The sequence below is a fragment of the Colletotrichum fructicola genome (assembly GCF_000319635.2).
Source record: "Colletotrichum fructicola Nara gc5 chromosome Unknown KSG_Nara_v1_contig05, whole genome shotgun sequence".
Taxonomy (NCBI): Eukaryota; Fungi; Ascomycota; class Sordariomycetes; order Glomerellales; family Glomerellaceae; genus Colletotrichum; species Colletotrichum fructicola.
The window spans coordinates 2,600,360-2,616,791 of record NW_027094055.1 but is presented as its reverse complement, the minus strand read 5'-3'; the positions used below and the strand labels follow the sequence as shown (position 1 = coordinate 2,616,791).

The following is a 16,432-nucleotide window of genomic DNA, read 5'->3' as shown; positions in this document are numbered from 1 at the left end:
TACTACAGTATACTTCGTCGACTCCTCCTGTAACAAAGCTAACCTTGTAGTAAGCATGATGCCAATATCCACGCCTTTCCGCCCCCGTAACCATGCCATTTTTATAACGATGTCTCTACCGATCATCCCAGCTAAGATGCTTCCCGTAGCCTAATCCTGGATCTTCATCTTGCTCATTCTCGACTCGAGCTTGGCGTCGTTCTTGTGCTTGACCTCCTCCTGAATCTGGACTGCCTCTTTGTCCGGGTCGACATACGTGGGCTTCTGGCTCTTGTCTCGGCCGTACTTCTCGTCCATAAGGTGGAGTGTCTCCTCGTCCCTCGCGATCTGGGCATAATCGAGGTCCTCCCAGCCAATGTTCTTGAGAATGGTGCCAATCATGTATTGGTATCTCAGGTGGCCGCTAACCATGTTGCTCACGTCGTAATTTTCGACACCGTCTGCGCCCTGGATCGGTTGCAGTCCTGCGACGCCGAACTGCAGATTGGATGTGCGGTATAAGAAACCAAGAATATAGTCATTCTCCGAGTAGACGTTGACCAGTCTACCGGCGACGACGCTCTTCAGCGCAAGCCAAACGCGGCTCTCAGATGGAGCTGGCGTGCCAATCATGACGACCGACTCAATGAGGCCGAATTGTCGACGCTCAGCAAGGACCATCAAGCAGGTGTAGATAGCGCGGGCAGCCAGACTGTAGCCGATGAGGCTGACGGGTCTGTCGCCTTGGACCTTCCGGCTGATGGCTTCAGCCAATATCATGCCAACCTTCTCGGCTCGGACCATACCGACACTCCAGGGGTTGTCGATGACCTTGCTGACCTTGAGAAGGCCGATCGGCCACATGGCCGACATGAGACTGGCAAAGACTATGAAGGTCAGCACTTTATACTGGTTACTTGACGCGGGCAAGACTTACTAGTACGCGTGATGATTTCCTTCTTGGCAACACTCCAGGCGGTACTCTTGATGACAGTCTCGAGCGAGTTACCCATATTCATCAGGTTGGCGACCTCCCATCTGACGGCGTACACCTCGCCTTGGTGGCCGACGCAACGCCAGGGATTGACAACGTCTTCCTTCTGGGTCAGCCAGCCACTGAGGGCGAGAACAACACGGAGGCGTCGGTCCTTGGGCGGGATCTCCTTGGCGTCGCGATACTCATCCTTCATCTCACCATGCAGCGGCAAGAATGCGAAGTCGGCGACATCTTTGGCGTATTGGTCCATCATCTTGGACGTCTGACGTGCGCCGTAGATGCCGAACAAGCTGCCGACGACAACACCACTGGAGGAGAGAGTTCCAAGCAGACCAGCTGCCGCCGTAGATCCCAATCCAACACCACCCATGACGGTGCCGATGCCAGCAGCAACCAAAGGAGCAGCCAGACCGCCAGTCACGCCAATGATGGCAGCGCCCGCAGCTCCGGCGAGGCCGACCTTCCAGCGTCTAGTATTCTTGTTCTCTGCCGCCTTTTCCTCGACGACCTCCTCGGCATTTACCTCTGAGACGGTCTTGCCGAGACCACGAGCGACGCGGACCTCATCCTCCTGAAAAGTGCGGAGAGTCAGATGGAGCGAGGATGTGAGGCTCATCATGAAAACGCGGGAGAAGGCGGTGTACTGCTCCAGAGATAGCAAGAGCAGGAGAACTGTGTGAAGGACGAGCTTGCGACGCTCAACAGGAAGGGAAGACAGGGTTGTGGAAATCGGAGGGAATCGCCGCATGAGCCAGGGGTCGGTCTCAGGCTGACGGCTAGCTGGCGGGCCTGCAGCTTATTAGTAAAGACTATGAAGTGAGGCGTTCGAGCTCACCTCCGGTCTTGACACTGAGGTTGCCGCCTCTACCGCGTCCGCGCGGCGTGCCACGACCTCCTTGCGGTGCACCACGATCGCCGCGAGCGCCACGGGATCCGCGACCACCTCGACCACCACGGGCGGCAGGGGCCTCGGCAGCGTCAGGGTCTTTGACCGAGATGTCCTTGACGCGTAGCAAGACGTTGCCCTGCCACTTGGTGAAGACGACGAGACACTCCTTCTTGAGCTCCTGCAGCTGGGGCGTCATGGCCTCCTTTTCCTCCTTCTCGACAATCTCGTGGGCCTTAGCGTACGTCTTACCGGCACCGTCTCCGCCAGATGATGAGGTGGGATTCTCCTTGCCGGCGAGTTGAGGCTGTGGTTGGGGAGAGGGAGTGGGCTTGGCGCCTCTGCCCTTGAGCAGTGAAAGCGACAGCCATGAGTGCTGGGGGTTCTCGGTAGATGCCGGTGTGATGGGAGGGGAATGGAAGATGTTGCTGATTTGATCCTTCATGTTGTCCAAAACGTCAGAGACCAGCTTGATGATCTCGTTCTTCTCCTCGAGAGAGAAGACGCCGGTGAGGTCGGTTTGGGTGCGGCGACGTTGGCCGTGGGGGCGTCGTGAGCCGCCCATGGTGTCTTCGTTGTCAGGGTCTTGTTCCCAGTTGCCGTCTTCTTCTTCTTCCCAGGAGCAAATAGAAGATGTGTCCAAGTGCTCCTCGTCAGAGTAAGTGTAGTTGTATTGGTCGTCGTCGTAGTCGTTGGACGAGTGTGGGTAAGTGTTGATGTTGTGATCAGGGTCAGATGGTTGCGAGGTGGCAGAAGGAGGAGGGGCATCTGTGTTTGTACTCCTGGGCTCGTTGTGCGATGGCAGCGACGAAGCTGCCTCCTGCTTCTTTTGCACGGCAGGCGTGTCTGCCTTCCCCGTGGCAGGTACTGCCGGGGAAGGCGAAGCTGAGCGGGTGGTTTCCATATCGGGCGATTTCTCGAACGGTCCCTTCCTCTAGCAACTAATACGGTAGGCAACACCCAGAGGTGGGAAGGAGCAAGGACGGCACCTCACGTCACCAACGATACCGCACAGGGGCTACAGGGCGAATGGAAGGACCGGTTCCAGATTACGATAGAGTACAGATGACTATAATTGGGAACCACAAGCTGAGGGTGGCGGTGACTTGAAATGAGATACTGGACTTTCTCTGGCTGTTGGGGGGATTTCGTTTCAGGCCGTACCCATCACGAACGGGGTAGCAAACACTGGGCAGGACAGGAGCAGGAACACGGGAAGGGAAGCGTGCGAGCAACGAGTAACGGGGACAGGAGCTCTGTTTGTAGTTGCGGCTTCCCGTGCTGCGCTGCGTCGCTGAGACTAGTCCAGCGGCCCCTGACGTCAGCTGTCATGTTGCACGCAGACAGCATTTCTGGCGTACAGTACGCGGTTACCGCATCAGTGCAGTGTCCAGGGTCGCTGACGCTGTTTCCGGGGTAGGTACCGATCTTATCGATAACCGCCCCCAGTGGTCTGTGGAGGTGACGCCGAGCGGGTCTTTCTGTGCGCTGTGCGTCGTCTGATTGGCGCCTACCGCCTGCAACGTCTCTCCCCGAGCCACCTTCCGCGGATGCTTGCAGGCGCTAATGCAAGGATGGGCCGCCCTTTTCTGGAAGCTCCAGCTCCCCCTAGCTTTACACCGGCAGGAATGGAGAGCTAGACCCGGTCGAGTGGTTGTGTCCCGTCCCGTTTGACACCGCCCCCCCCCGTTGTACCGCTGCCAACTCTATTTTTGTCGATATCGGTGTATTCAGATGAAGTCGGAAGCAACGCGATTCGGCCGTATCTGCTTCTTGTTCGTTGTGATATGCATATATCCTTCACCGGGAGGATAGACGGGTACAGATCCCTGTCAAGTCTGTTTGTACCTTTGCCGCGTCCTAGAATCTGTCCGAGGTTGTGCTCGTCTTTGCGAGAAATATCTTTGCAGCAACGTCCTGAGCAATCAAGACAGTCGACAAGGTTTCTTTGTGATTAACAGGTAGGTAGTCAACGGCCGTTGTTCAAGAATTATCTGCCATCAAAATGGGAAGGTAAGGCAGTCTGGCGTCAGTTAGGATAGACCAGGCCAAGAACGATTGTTCGGAGATTTCCTAGTGATGCTACGTAGTCACGAGACGACGAACGGTTCATATTATAGGAAAGGACTGCCAATTATCTCATCAACAGAGTCGAAACAAATGGAACTGAATATGCCCAGTATGTTACAGCATATATACCAGCTGAAATACAGAGATCATGGTTATCTCCCCAAGCCTGGGTTCAAAATCCAAGACTTGACTTCTTTCTTTCATTTTCTCCCGCCCTCTACTTTATAGTCTTGAAAGACCAAAACGGTTCTCGTTTTGGGCCGCAAACTGACCAACAGTCTCGAACCTCAACGGCTTGCATCGACCTTGCCGCTCCAACCCGGAACGCCCCCCAAGGACCATTTAAACCTGATTGCCGGCATGATTCGCAAACGGACACGGACGAATCCATGCATCAGCTCCACCCGCCGCAAAACCGCACAGCATTCAACATCGCAGAACCATGGCTCGAATCGTCGATCGCTTCTTTGACTGCCTCAGGAGGTACCGCCGTCTGCTCGGGAGACGACATCAACAGCAACACAACGAGGATGCGACCAAAGACAACTCGATCGAAATGGCAGACCTCGAACCTGAAGACGATATCCCGCTCATCACCGTCCACGACCCTGACAATAGAACTCTCAGCATAAGATCCGCAGATCTTGTAAGCAAACCCCCGTCGATGAGACCTATGAAAAGTAATAGAGCCAAGTGCCCGAAGTGTCTGACTGTGCCCAAACAAAGGTAAGGACCTGAAAATAAGACTCTCGCCATCAACGCCAAGTCCGCGCTCAATGACACATGTTAGGCCAGAAGCAAGAAGAAACATGTTGCGATGAGTACAGGATCATAATACGCTTTCTGTTGCGGCATTAGTCCCCCAGGTCATGATACCGAGCATGGGCAGCCAGGGCAAAAGGGGGTATGCAATGTCCGCATAAAGGACACCGTGCCGTCTCCTCGTCATCCTCCCATGAGTCTCCGGTCCCAAAATCCATCAACTCCGCCTCCTCGAATTCATCGTCTGAAACAGGCTGCTCGTCTTCAACGATTGCGGTATCGATCCTCCACTGCCGCAGCACGTCGTCCTGCCGCTTGAACATGACGGAGATGTCCCGCCCAACACCAGGGCCGGCCTCGCTTCCGCTGGCAGCCATATTGGCGACACAGACATTCATGAGTTGCAAGTTCCACTTGTGATTCGCAGGATGGAATTTCTTCATCGTCGGGAGGAGGATTTCGGTTACGAGTCGCTCAGCGATGGACTCTGGGGTATCTTTGAGGTTGAAGATGAAGTTGGGGAGGGGCTGAGAGCGAGATATGCGCTGAAAGTTGGGCGCCGCGTCGGTTGGCCAGGATCGAATGGAAAGACGGAGCGTTTTCGGGTGGGCGATCCATCGCTGGCCTCCTGGATCTAGAGAGGAGTCGTCCGTCAACAAGTCTGTCCGCATCCGTCTCACAAGAGATGCGGAAATCTTCCGTAGCTCGTTCTCAATCTGCACCATATTCTCCAAACCCTTGAAAGTGTCTTCAATGCTGATTTGAGACGGGATGTCGCTGGCGTCCTTCACCTCGGTGTCGTCAACACCGTGTAAGAGCCCCCATACCCGTTCTCCGACACCGCGTTCCGAGCCAGGTCCGCCAAGCAGCTTCTCCAAAAAGTCCGGTCCCGTGTCGGAATGAAGTCGAACGTCGCGTACCTTCAACGGCGACGTCTCCCTGTCCGCGTCATCCGGACCAGGTTGCGTCGAGAGATAATGTGATTCCAGCATCCGCGACGTCCTGAACCCGATTCCCGGCACCTTTCTGACCGAGTGCGCGTCCATGAAATCCTCGATCACAGAGTCCGTAAGGGACATCAAAGTCGTCTGGTTTCGCGGCTTGTGAACGCTTCCCGCCAGCTTGGTCAGCAGCTTATTTGTCGACACTCCCACCGACGCGGTGAAACCAAAATCCTCCTCTAGCTTCAACCGCAGATAGTAAGCCAGATGGCTTGCTAGGAGAAGCCGCACATACTTCGGGTCGTCGAGATCTCCTGTCTCGGGGACAGGTCCGTAGACACACCCAGCAACACTAGTCAAGTCACAGACGAACCCCTTTTCAGGATCCTGCCTCGACAAATGGAAGAACGACTCCGACAGAGATACTCTGTTCAGACAAAACATGTTGTACTGGATGATGTCCGTAACATCTGCAGTCGTCAGCAAAAAAACACCCTTGCACCGGACAAAGAGGCAACACACCCACCCATGAAGACCTCGTCAAACCCCAACCTCTCCACCTTGCCACACCACGAGAAGCCTCTGAGGAACGCAAAGAGCGTCTTGCTCATGTCTCGGAATGGCGTCAGATCTTCGCCCTCGATGATGACAAGATCAGGACATATCTTCTTGGCGTCCGTGATGAACATGAGCTTCTTCACGCCCCGCCGGCGGGCGACGTAGTTGCACGTCGCGAGAATATTCTTCTGCTTCACGCCCAGCGGCAGGGCCTTCAGCTTCGGATCCCGGTTCTCCAGCACCGATGCGTAAAAGCAGTCGTAGTCCTGGCGCCGGCGTTAGCAGTGAAATAGGGCATGGCTGGTATCTTGACTAAATGAGGTCCGTGAACGACTTCAGAGCAGACATACAAAGTGGAGAATGATTCGGTCATCCTTCCTCCTCGGCGCCCTTTTCCTGGGCAATTCCATCGTGATGTTTAATTTTCTTCATCAAAAGAAGACAAGAATTGATGAGTCAGTAGATGAACCCTCCCCATCGCCAGCCCACGCGACGTTGCTCCGTGTGTCGTCAATGGCACTCACTGCCTTCCGGGATGGGATGGAATGTAGCGGGCGGAAAGGCAACTGGACCCGCGCGCAACGATCGCTTATCTTTCGCACCGAGTCACCCGACCGACAGGCCACGCCGGCGACCGCTTCCGAAGGACAAGGAATACCTAATGTGTAAGGTAGGTAGGTAGGTAGGTAGGTACCTCGGGATACCATTTAAGCCAGTTACTGCAAGGCTTACGCAGGCCACGCTACTTTGGCACTGGACGTCGCTGCTACGCAATTCAAAGGATGAACCTTCCTGAGTGGGGGGTAAATCAGCAGCAAGAGCAGTTTATTCCTCCGAAAGCGAGACGGCGCCGAGGAGCGGGTTTCTTCGCCGCAGAAGATATCCATTCTCTCCACCAACCACTCCCGGCGCATCGTTCTGCGTTCTGCGCGTCGTTTCCGCGCATCCTGCAAAGCGCTCTTTCCAGCCAAAAAGGGCCATTATCGTCCACATGTCGCCATCTGTTTCACAGCTCGCCTTACTTTGCCATACCTCACCTCTAAGAACGTGACCATCTGTCTCTGATACTGCACTTACTGCAACCTCCAGTCCGACGCAAACCATACGCCATCTGAATCTGCCTGCTTTCTGGTGCTGCTGCTGCCCGTCGCCTGAACTTCACGCTACCGCATCACACCCACACCAACCCACGTTCCGCCCGCTCACCACACTTTCATCCCTCGCTCGCCTGCCCTCTCCAAGGCCCATCCCGAACGTACCACAACTACCCAAGACCGCCGCGAAAGTCGAACCGCACTGAGGGGCGTGAAGTCAAACCTCCCACGCAGCCACGCAGTAGCCCACCACCCAACCAACTAAACCACCTGGTTCCCCCCCTCCAGCCAACGAGAAGCCCTCCATCTCGCATGACGGTTCCTTACCCAGCCCGTCCGTAAGCTCATCATGCTCCCATGCCATTGCCTGTTGCCCACACCCCCAAACCCACCCCCTCCACTCTGAGAGACACTTTCACAAGGAGGGTCAGTTCTACAGCGCGTAGTGTGTGTAGTCTATGCCATAGTTCTGCGTTGGTCATAGGCATGCAAAAAATAACGCCAACCAGCCCACGGCCGCCTCGTGCGGCGATGGAGCAAAAGTAGGCGAGAGACGAGAAGGAGAGGAGGGGGTCAAGGACTAGAATAAAAAGAACCCCACTTTCCGTCACATTCCCAAGTTCGCACCCTCTCTCTCTCTCTTCCACACTCAAACCGCCTCACACCACCAAGAACAACTCCAGTCCGTCTCGTAAGAAAAGACATCCAAACTACCTACCCACTACACAACCGCAAACATGCAGCCTCTCACCAACGCCCACACCTCCGCCTGCCCCAAGTGCGGCGCCCAAACTGCCTCGTCCTCCAAGACCTGCTCATCCTGCGGAGCTGTAAGCCTCCCCTCTCTCACACGCCTTCCCTCACGTTGCCTCACCCAGCCGCGTTCAGCCTGTCCCTCAGCCCTCCCTTCCTCCCAACTCCCGTCTGACTCCATCTCACTAACAACTCACCCTCCTCAGACCTGCCCCGCCTAAGGCAGCAGCATCAACATACCCAACCACATCACCCGACTTGGGAGGAGCTGAAGATGAAATGACTGGAACGTATGGACGAAGGCGCATGGGACGATGAGAAACGTAAAGTTGAACGACCCCTCACATTCTTTCAGAAATGACTTGATGTTATTCGACGCACGGGCAGAGGAGAGCACGACGGATTAGGAACGGGATTCACTCTTCTGAAACGATCAAACTCTAGCTTATCTCAATGGTAGCTCTCACCTCAATAGCCAGCCAGCCAACCAGAGAGAGACAGAGGGAGCGAGAAAGAGGGAAAGGCAGGGCCATAGAGACAATAGGCACAAGACGGTCCGTCGCCTTCACCAGTCCTCCCAAGCAACCTTGATCTCTCACATGAGGAGAAACCATATCAAATAAAAATACCCCCAAACTCATCCATGAGGCATCTGTCCGGCCTCAAAAGATCCCAAGTCGCGTGTGATGGTGTTTGCTGCTTGCTGCTCACGGAACAGGGCCGTCCCCTTTACCAAGAGGCGGGGCATCGTAATCAACGTGACACCGCCGTCTAACCTTGCAACCACGGCTACCCCAAGAAAGCCCCAAGTCTTTACTTTCCTCTACTGGCACTCGCTGCCCTGTCTTTAGAACGACGACTGTCATGTGGTTATAGATCGGGACATCAAGTACACCAAACTCTAAACAACGGGCTCCCTTTCCAATAACAATTGCGACTATCTTGCGTGTTGCTTGGGTTACCTTACACGGTCCATCGCGACTCCGCGTTCTGAAAGTGATGGTGCCTGACAAACCCCGTGTTTTCATCCCATCTTTGAGGATCCCTGACGCGTTAGTATGACGGCTATGACGGAATCTTGGGCCGTGGACGCGGACGTATCACTTCTTGGTTGAGCTGGAAGTTGAGCGGAGGACGCCATGTCATCAAGAGGGAATACCACAAGTGAGTTATCAAAGACCTGGATTGAGAGAATCGACAAGAGAGAAGAAGAAGCGGCCCAAAAACAACATGTCCATCTCCGCCATCTAAAGCTGCGAGGCGTCAAAAGAGAAAAAACACGACAAGATTTATGATGTAGCCGGGCTTCGTCGCGACACTTCGGCTAAGACACACCGTTCCCACAGCTTAAAAATCAACCATTGCCATTCCGCCGTTCCCAAAGTCACCAAACGACTCACTGTTCATATCGTCACCTGGCAGCCGGCGGTCACGCCAGCCACTGGGCCCTTTCCTCCCCATTGACCAAAGAGAGAAGAGCCAACCCGCGGTTGAACTCGGCCTCCCTCGCAGCTTCTTATCGGAGTCATGGCTAGCTGTTGCTTCTCCCAGTCACCGTTCGGCAGGGAAAGAAAATAGATTCAGTCAAAGAACCCCGAAGAACCAGACACGGTGACACGCCGACCAATGTGCCAGGTTTGTTATGAGACACAATGATTGAGCAAAACTCCAAATTCCGAGAACCTATGCAGGCAGATATTGCCCCCGCCTTCCAGACCGCCACCACAAACCCTTTCTCATCCGAAGAATTGGGAAAAGACAATGGTGACCGGGAACTTGATGATTACAAATGGGGGTGAGGTCGAAGAGGGAGAAAGGGTTTTGGGATGTTCGCCCGGAGGGGTATTTAGAGAACCATGCACTTGTGCTTCTTGCCGCTGCTCCGGCTGCGGGAAAGCAGAGCAGCGCGGGTAGCGTGCTCGAACACCTCGCGGACACCCTCGTTCGTCTTGGCCGAGCACTCGAGGTACTTGTAGGCGCCAATCTTCTTGCGGACCTCCTCGCCCTATAGAGATGATTAGCATGTTTCGATGGATATATTGGGAGTTGGCCGGCGTAGAGATGCCTGAGGCGAACTGAACGGGCGGATAAGCTTACCTCCTCAGGGGAGACGGGCTTTTGGCTGGTCTTGCGCAGCTCTTCAATCGTCTTGGAGTCGTAGCGGAGATCCTTCTTGCAGCCGACGAGAATGATAGGAAGGCCCTGGCAGAAATGCAGAACCTCGGAGATCCACTACAGGAAGAGGAGCACGTGTTAGCGATAATTGCTTATCGGGACGCGACCCGTGTATTGGTAGACAAGGGGTAAAAAAATCGTACCTTCTCCTGAACGTTGTCCAGGGAGTCGGGAGAGTCGACGGCGAAGCAAATCAAAATGACGTGGGAGTCGGGGTAAGAAAGGGGGCGAAGACGGTCGTAATCCTCCTGGCCAGCCGTATCCCAAAGGGCCAGCTCAACGTGCTTGCCATCAACCTCGACATCGGCGACGTAGTTCTCGAAGACGGTGGGGACGTAGACCTGAATTAGTTGTCAGAAAATTTCGGGATCGGAAATGGATTGATGAAAGGCGGGTGCTGCATCGCTTGGCGAAGTCGTGCTGGTTGAAGCGGTGATGGAACGACGCTGCATCTCGGCCAGGTCTTGTCGGGGAAACAGGAGGCGGAAGCCGCGTCGGCTGTCGTGAGGAGATGATCTTACCTCAGGGAAGGTGCCCTTAGAGAAGACACTACTTGATGTCAGCGCGATGATGACCAGAGTGGATGCAAAAAGGAGAGGTGCATCGTTTTGGGGTTTCCCGTCGGCGATGCGACGATGATTGATGATGCTCGCTGGGGCCTCGCGAAGGGCGGCGAGAGGGAGAGACAGAGGCTGGAGGGAAGGACACTCACATCAACAAGCAGGTTTTACCGCAGGCACCGTCGCCGACGATGACGAGCTTTCGGCGGATCTCAGCCATGATGTCTGTTGTTTATATGTGAGAGAGTGGACGTTGGAGGTCGGATTGAGTTGGAGGCGGAGAAGATGGAGAAGGAAGAGCTGCGTCGGAAGGGGGAATCTGAAGGTGGAAGAGAATGGGATGGGTAGAAGTAAGGTAAGGCGTGGTAGTAACGGGTGGAGTTCACTTGACGACGACGTGCAAGCAGTGCAGCAGGGCAGGCGCAGGCACAACAGGCAGGCTTGTGTGTTGGGGAAGGGGGGGGGCGTGTCAGAAGAGGGACTGGAGGGAAAAGAAGGCAGAGCAGATGGGACGGGGGGCCAGAGAGACCAGCAGAGCAGAGCAGAGACAGAGAGCGAGAGAAGGATTGTGAGTGAGAGCGAGGCGGCGGGAGCAGCAGTGGCCAGTGCTAGTACGATGGAAGTGCCAGCAGTCAGCGACAGCAGCAGCAGCAGCAACAGCAGCGGCGCCGGAGAGGGAGACAAAGATGCGGGTGGGAGGGATTAGGGGGAGGCCTAAGGTAACGATCCAGGGTGCAGGCGCAGGCTTAGGTAGTGCTAATGAAGGAACAGCTGGGCTGGTAAGGCAGGTACCTACCTAGGCAAGGGAAGGAAGGTACGGCAACCGCAGGCAAGGCAGGCAGGCAGCGGTCGGTACCGGGCCTCGTGGTGCAGATGCAGGCAGGTGCAGCAGGCGGCGAAGTGGTCTGGGCTTCTTGTCCTTTTCTTTTTCTGATCGTTTCTTACCTAGAGACGGGAGACTTGACCACTCGCTCACCCTTTATGCGGTCGGATTGATTTATGATGAAGCTGGAAGCAATAACACAGAGATACTTCGTAGCCAGTTGATCAGCTGGACAAACGTAAAGTATCTTAAATCCGTTCTGCGTAATGCGCAGCAACAGACTAGGAAAGCAAAGGTGCGGAGCGGAGCCTGCTGTGCTGATAGCGTGGTCCCTGGTGTTAGGTCGATGCAGACGGGATGCAGCGACGCAGTAGACGGTGTGTACCGGGCTGTGCTGTGCGTATTTGGCAATCAGTGGTGTGGCCTTCTCAGCTGAAATAACCAGCGACGGTAACAGTGACGGGACTGAGTTCAAAAACTCACTCGTTGACTGGCTGTGCCGGCCAGTGACTGGACTTCACACCTCAGGACCGACTGACGGGGCTGGCCGGCCGGTTGAGTGTGATGAGGGAGCCGGGCTGGGTGTCCTTGTTTTTTTTTTTCCCATGTAGTTTTTTTCTCCTGCTTACGACGAGAGGTATACTTTTGCTGCGATAACCATACAATCAGTACTTGCGTTGCCCCGGTTGGCAGGTGAGTGCGCGCGTGTCCTTATTATTAAGGTAGGGAGTCGGGAAGGCGGTGTCCTGAGGCAGCCAAACAAGGCGAATTGAAATGCGACTTGGATGGAAGGGGCCGTTACGGATACAGGGGGCGGGGTGGCTTCTGGGGGTTCCCTCACCTCTCAATTGGGTGGCAACTTGCACCAGAGAGCCCCTGTCTTGCTGGCCTTGTGGGAATCTCGTCCACTAAGCGACACCCGATATGCACAATGACGGCCTGCCTATGGATGCCCGTTCTGAAGAGGGAGAGTGAGAGATGTTATCACAGGCCCGGAGCTTTTGCTGTCGTTTGAAGATTATGTCCGCAAAACGCGTTTTTGTTGTTGATCTAGTCTGGAGGAAAAGGAGAGACGGACTTGCGTCAGAAGCCGCGGTGGTGCGATAAGACGGCCAGGAACCTGCTGCTGGTCGTGATCTCCAAGCTCGGGTCTGGACCTCCAAGGCAGGGCAAGTGTCAATGTTGGTCGGAGCTGTTGTGACTGGCAATTCGGATAGTGGGCCTCCAAGAAAGGGAAACAGTGACGAACAAAATACCTTTAAATGCCGAGCTGACCTTGGTCTCTGGTCTCAGATGTACCCAAGTATCGCAGACCTTCATCTTCCAACGGATCTTCCTCGGCCATCGCCCCGTCTGTCCTATTCCTTTGATTTGATCAAGGTCCTTCACTGTCAATCCTCCAGGCACAGACACGATACACCGGCCCAGGACTGACTGACTACTAACATATCCAAGCAAGAATCCCGACGGTAAGGTACGGACAACACAAGAACCCCGTATCGTTCGCCGGGATCATGACGCGAGGTACTTTGTCGTCCTATGCCTCGACGTCGACCCCTTTTGCGCTGATGTTCGTCTAGGTCAGTGTCGCCTCTGCTGAAGCATATACCGCAGAGTGCATCTCGGGGAACCGGCCAAGATCGCTGCCTTCAGGGTCCAAGCTTGGGCTGAAACCAGATGTACGGGGGCTCAGTCAGATTATCATCATGGCCGCCATGAGAGTAAGGACGAACAGTCATCTGTTAGGACCGTCAAGCAAACGTTCGACGACAGCAGCAACAGCCCCAGCCGCAGCTTCAGCCCGGAAACTAACACTGCTTCCTGAGGGAGTCTAGCTCGTCTGACCAGAGACCTACTAGCCTGATCTCACTTCCTTCCAGACGAGGCGAAGCCATTGGGACGTTCGTACGTCGAACTAGCCGGCAACTCATGTTTTTCCATTGCCATGCTTCACGTATCTGTGATCAATACTTAACCAAGTCACCGCCAAGACATCATGGTGAGCGGCGATACGCTGCCCCAGACAATTCTGTGGCCTCGTTTGCCTGCAGACCCCTCCAGCTAGAGATGGAGAGAAAAGCCTTAGCTTGCACAAGCTCCAAGCTACGCTGGTATGCTCCAGCCATTCGTGCATATGCACCCACATGGAGGGACGTGGAAGTCCAGGAGGAGATGTCATCGGGACCGTATCTGCTGCCTTCAGCACAGATAAAGCCGGTACGTATCGTTCGAATGACGCCTTGCTGAATGCTCCTGGCGCCGTCACGCACTGAGGCGGTAAAAGTCCTGGATCTAGACCTTAAACTTTCCAGGGACTGTGCGCCGACTGGAGACTTGGCTGATGGACTGCTGCGCTGCGCGTTTGTGACTGACGTACCACTGACCGCGACTTTGAATATCAAGGGCCGCTCAAGCAAACCAACATCGTCCGAGAATGCCGTCGCCTGTTATACTGTGCAACAGCGACTGCACTCCCTGCCGGCCTTCTTTTTCAATATAGCTACGGAATTTGTTTGGAGCCGTCATCGTCTTCTCTTTCACAGGGAGCAGCCGTACCGGTTTGAGGCTGGGAATCGACAACAGCAAAAGATGGTGTGCACATGTCTCGTCCTTGAGCCGCTTCACATACGGTCTTCACCAGCTGGCAAGGGGCACTGCATCGACCGGCACCTTGGTGTCAATTCCTTGCTATACGAACCATGTCCTCTGACAATCTCAGCGTTTGATAATGGGATCACCGAGTAAAGATGCCCGATAAATCCGAGGTGCCCATTTCGAGGCCCATTTCGAGTCAACAAATGGATGCGATCACGAGTTGCTATCGGCACGACTAGACAATGTTCCAACTCAACAACCCGTCCACTATCTTTCTTGTTGCCGACTAGCCTTTCCCATGACTATTCTTGGTTTGTTCTTGAGGGATCATCGTAGATCCTGCATGATGGCCCCGTCAACCCGGATAGCCATGAGATGCTTTCAACGAACTTATGCGGCATCAACCACGGAAATTGCAAGACGAGGACACATTCAGAAGAGTTCAATTCGTACCTCATCTCTTATGAGAGCCGGGTCGAAACATGTCGAGTCCCCCCGTTGAAGTAGCCTCCGGAGCGAGCACCGACGAACACGCGCGCTGGGATAGAATCCCACCCAGCCAAGTGTTGGAGCGGGTACTTACCGCCATCTCCCCTGGGCCGGGGGATTGGGGGGTGTCGCCAATTCGTCCATCAACCCATCCTTGACACCGAGCAAATGGGACAGTGACAACCTTGGAAAGCGGAGTCAAACCTAGCTGGGCACCTCAGAAGAGATCCGGAGCATCGGCGCTACCATTTATCCGTGAACAGCCCCGTTTCCAGCGTGGCCCCGGTCCGGCGCCAGCTGCAGGGGTCCTGGAAGCTACCGGCCCGTCTGAAATTTCCAAATCACCAATTCGAGGGCCGTCGATAGCACCACCACGGCCGCCGCTCTTCGAACGCCCCCAGCGATCACCGCCAAAGCGCCCAGGGACCTCGATGAATTTGGTGGCATCACCTTGAACCGAACTACGAGACCTTCGAGAGTCTAACAGGCGGCGGGCCCCGACCGCCCCCCTCCTCGCCCACGATGCAGAAACTAATCAAGCGCACGAGACAGGCCGAAAAGGTCCTCGCGAAAAAGATGAAGAAGCGCCAGGGCTACGAGATAACCGATCAGAGGCAGCAGCGCTTCAGGGAACAGCGCCAGCAACTGGACGAGCTCAACGACGATATCAGGACCTCCCGCCTCATCCGCCAGGAGAAATGGAGTATGGGCACTATTGCCCCGCGCCGCGACCTCTTACCCGAATGGGGCGCTTCGGAGGTCAATCGCAACAGTCGCCAGACCGGTCTCAAATTCAGCGAGATCGAGAACCGGTGCAGTTGGGCCGGGGGTGTCAACCAACTCTGCCTCAAACCCAAGGACCGCGTCGTCCTCCTCGACGGCCCCGAGAAGGGCAAGATTGATCGCATCGAGAGCATTGACAAGTCGACGGGTACCGTAATGCTGGAGAACATTGCCAAGGTACGGAGGAGGCAGTTGCCCTTTTCTGGGACGAAGCAGAGAAGCTAACACCCACCAGATGACCATTGCCGTCTCCGAGAACTTCCAAAAAGCCATAGATGCGCCCCCCACGCAAAACGCTCCGTTAGCCGTTCCCATCTCGTCCATCCGCCTCGTCCACCCAATCAAAGATCCCATAACTGGCTCGACCGGCGACGTAATCATCCGCCAACTCCGTAGCTACAAACCCCGCAAGTTGCCGAACGGGTCATTCTACTTCCAGCGCCAGATTCCGGGCTACAACATGATTATCCCCTGGCCCGAGGCAGATGAACCCAACCGTGAGGAGTACAGAGTCGATACTAAGAGCGAGAAAGTCAGCGAAGAGACCTTCGTTCCAACCCTCCTTCGCACGCCGATGCCGGAAACTGTCATCGACGAGCTGCGCAACAAGTACTCGAAATTCCGCACCCGCCACGAGGAAGACTACATCCTCAAGAAGGAGGTCGAGGAGATGCAGAAGAAGGCGAGCAAGAGGCTGACACCGGACGCCGCCGCTACCATCCGCACGCCGCTGCAGGAATTCAACACCCAGCAGCGTCTGGCCCGCCGTGCTCGCGGACAACCCGAGCTGACGGAGGATATGCTCGAGAAGATTGGCGAGGTTATTGCGAAGAACAAGGCGAGAACGTTGAGCGCTGCCGGCATGTCCGAGGTTGCGCCAGTCCCGGAAGCCGCCGTCCCGGAAACACCGACGGCGGAAAGCCATCCGCCGCCTCAATAAGGTGAATGCCACGATGTGAGACGTCGG

The 16,432-nt window shown here is 55.3% G+C and overlaps 5 protein-coding genes across 5 annotated transcripts; 2 read left to right on the top strand and 3 right to left on the bottom strand.

Moving 5' to 3' along the window:
• Nucleotides 1-150: 150 nt before the first annotated feature.
• On the bottom strand, nucleotides 151-2,766 carry CGGC5_v009404 (uncharacterized protein; the record flags this gene model as incomplete). The annotated part of the gene is made up of 3 exons (XM_032035490.1): nucleotides 151-866; nucleotides 917-1,765; nucleotides 1,812-2,766. 3 exons carry the CDS (start codon nucleotides 2,764-2,766, stop codon nucleotides 151-153), a joined length of 2,520 nt encoding a protein of 839 aa, XP_031885360.1.
• Nucleotides 2,767-4,786: 2,020 nt separating this feature from the next.
• POLI (DNA polymerase iota) lies at nucleotides 4,787-6,603 on the bottom strand (the record flags this gene model as incomplete). Its single annotated transcript, XM_066152168.1, has 4 exons — nucleotides 4,787-5,804; nucleotides 5,931-6,105; nucleotides 6,162-6,459; nucleotides 6,544-6,603. 4 exons carry the CDS (start codon nucleotides 6,601-6,603, stop codon nucleotides 4,787-4,789), a joined length of 1,551 nt encoding a protein of 516 aa, XP_066008465.1.
• A 3,283-nt stretch (nucleotides 6,604-9,886) lies between these two features.
• Nucleotides 9,887-12,918, bottom strand: rhoA (GTP-binding protein rhoA; the record flags this gene model as incomplete). Its single annotated transcript, XM_032035493.2, has 11 exons — nucleotides 9,887-10,045; nucleotides 10,138-10,272; nucleotides 10,359-10,556; nucleotides 10,737-10,764; nucleotides 10,928-11,000; nucleotides 11,572-11,694; nucleotides 11,752-11,987; nucleotides 12,082-12,108; nucleotides 12,228-12,246; nucleotides 12,440-12,487; nucleotides 12,855-12,918. 11 exons carry the CDS (start codon nucleotides 12,916-12,918, stop codon nucleotides 9,887-9,889), a joined length of 1,110 nt encoding a protein of 369 aa, XP_031885356.2.
• Nucleotides 12,919-13,665: 747 nt separating this feature from the next.
• CGGC5_v009401 (uncharacterized protein) lies at nucleotides 13,666-14,356 on the top strand (the record flags this gene model as incomplete). Its single annotated transcript, XM_066152167.1, has 3 exons — nucleotides 13,666-13,815; nucleotides 14,002-14,190; nucleotides 14,318-14,356. 3 exons carry the CDS (start codon nucleotides 13,666-13,668, stop codon nucleotides 14,354-14,356), a joined length of 378 nt encoding a protein of 125 aa, XP_066008347.1.
• An 848-nt stretch (nucleotides 14,357-15,204) lies between these two features.
• Nucleotides 15,205-16,405, top strand: CGGC5_v009400 (54S ribosomal protein L40; the record flags this gene model as incomplete). The annotated part of the gene is made up of 2 exons (XM_032035494.1): nucleotides 15,205-15,642; nucleotides 15,701-16,405. 2 exons carry the CDS (start codon nucleotides 15,205-15,207, stop codon nucleotides 16,403-16,405), a joined length of 1,143 nt encoding a protein of 380 aa, XP_031885355.1.
• Nucleotides 16,406-16,432: the final 27 nt, after the last annotated feature.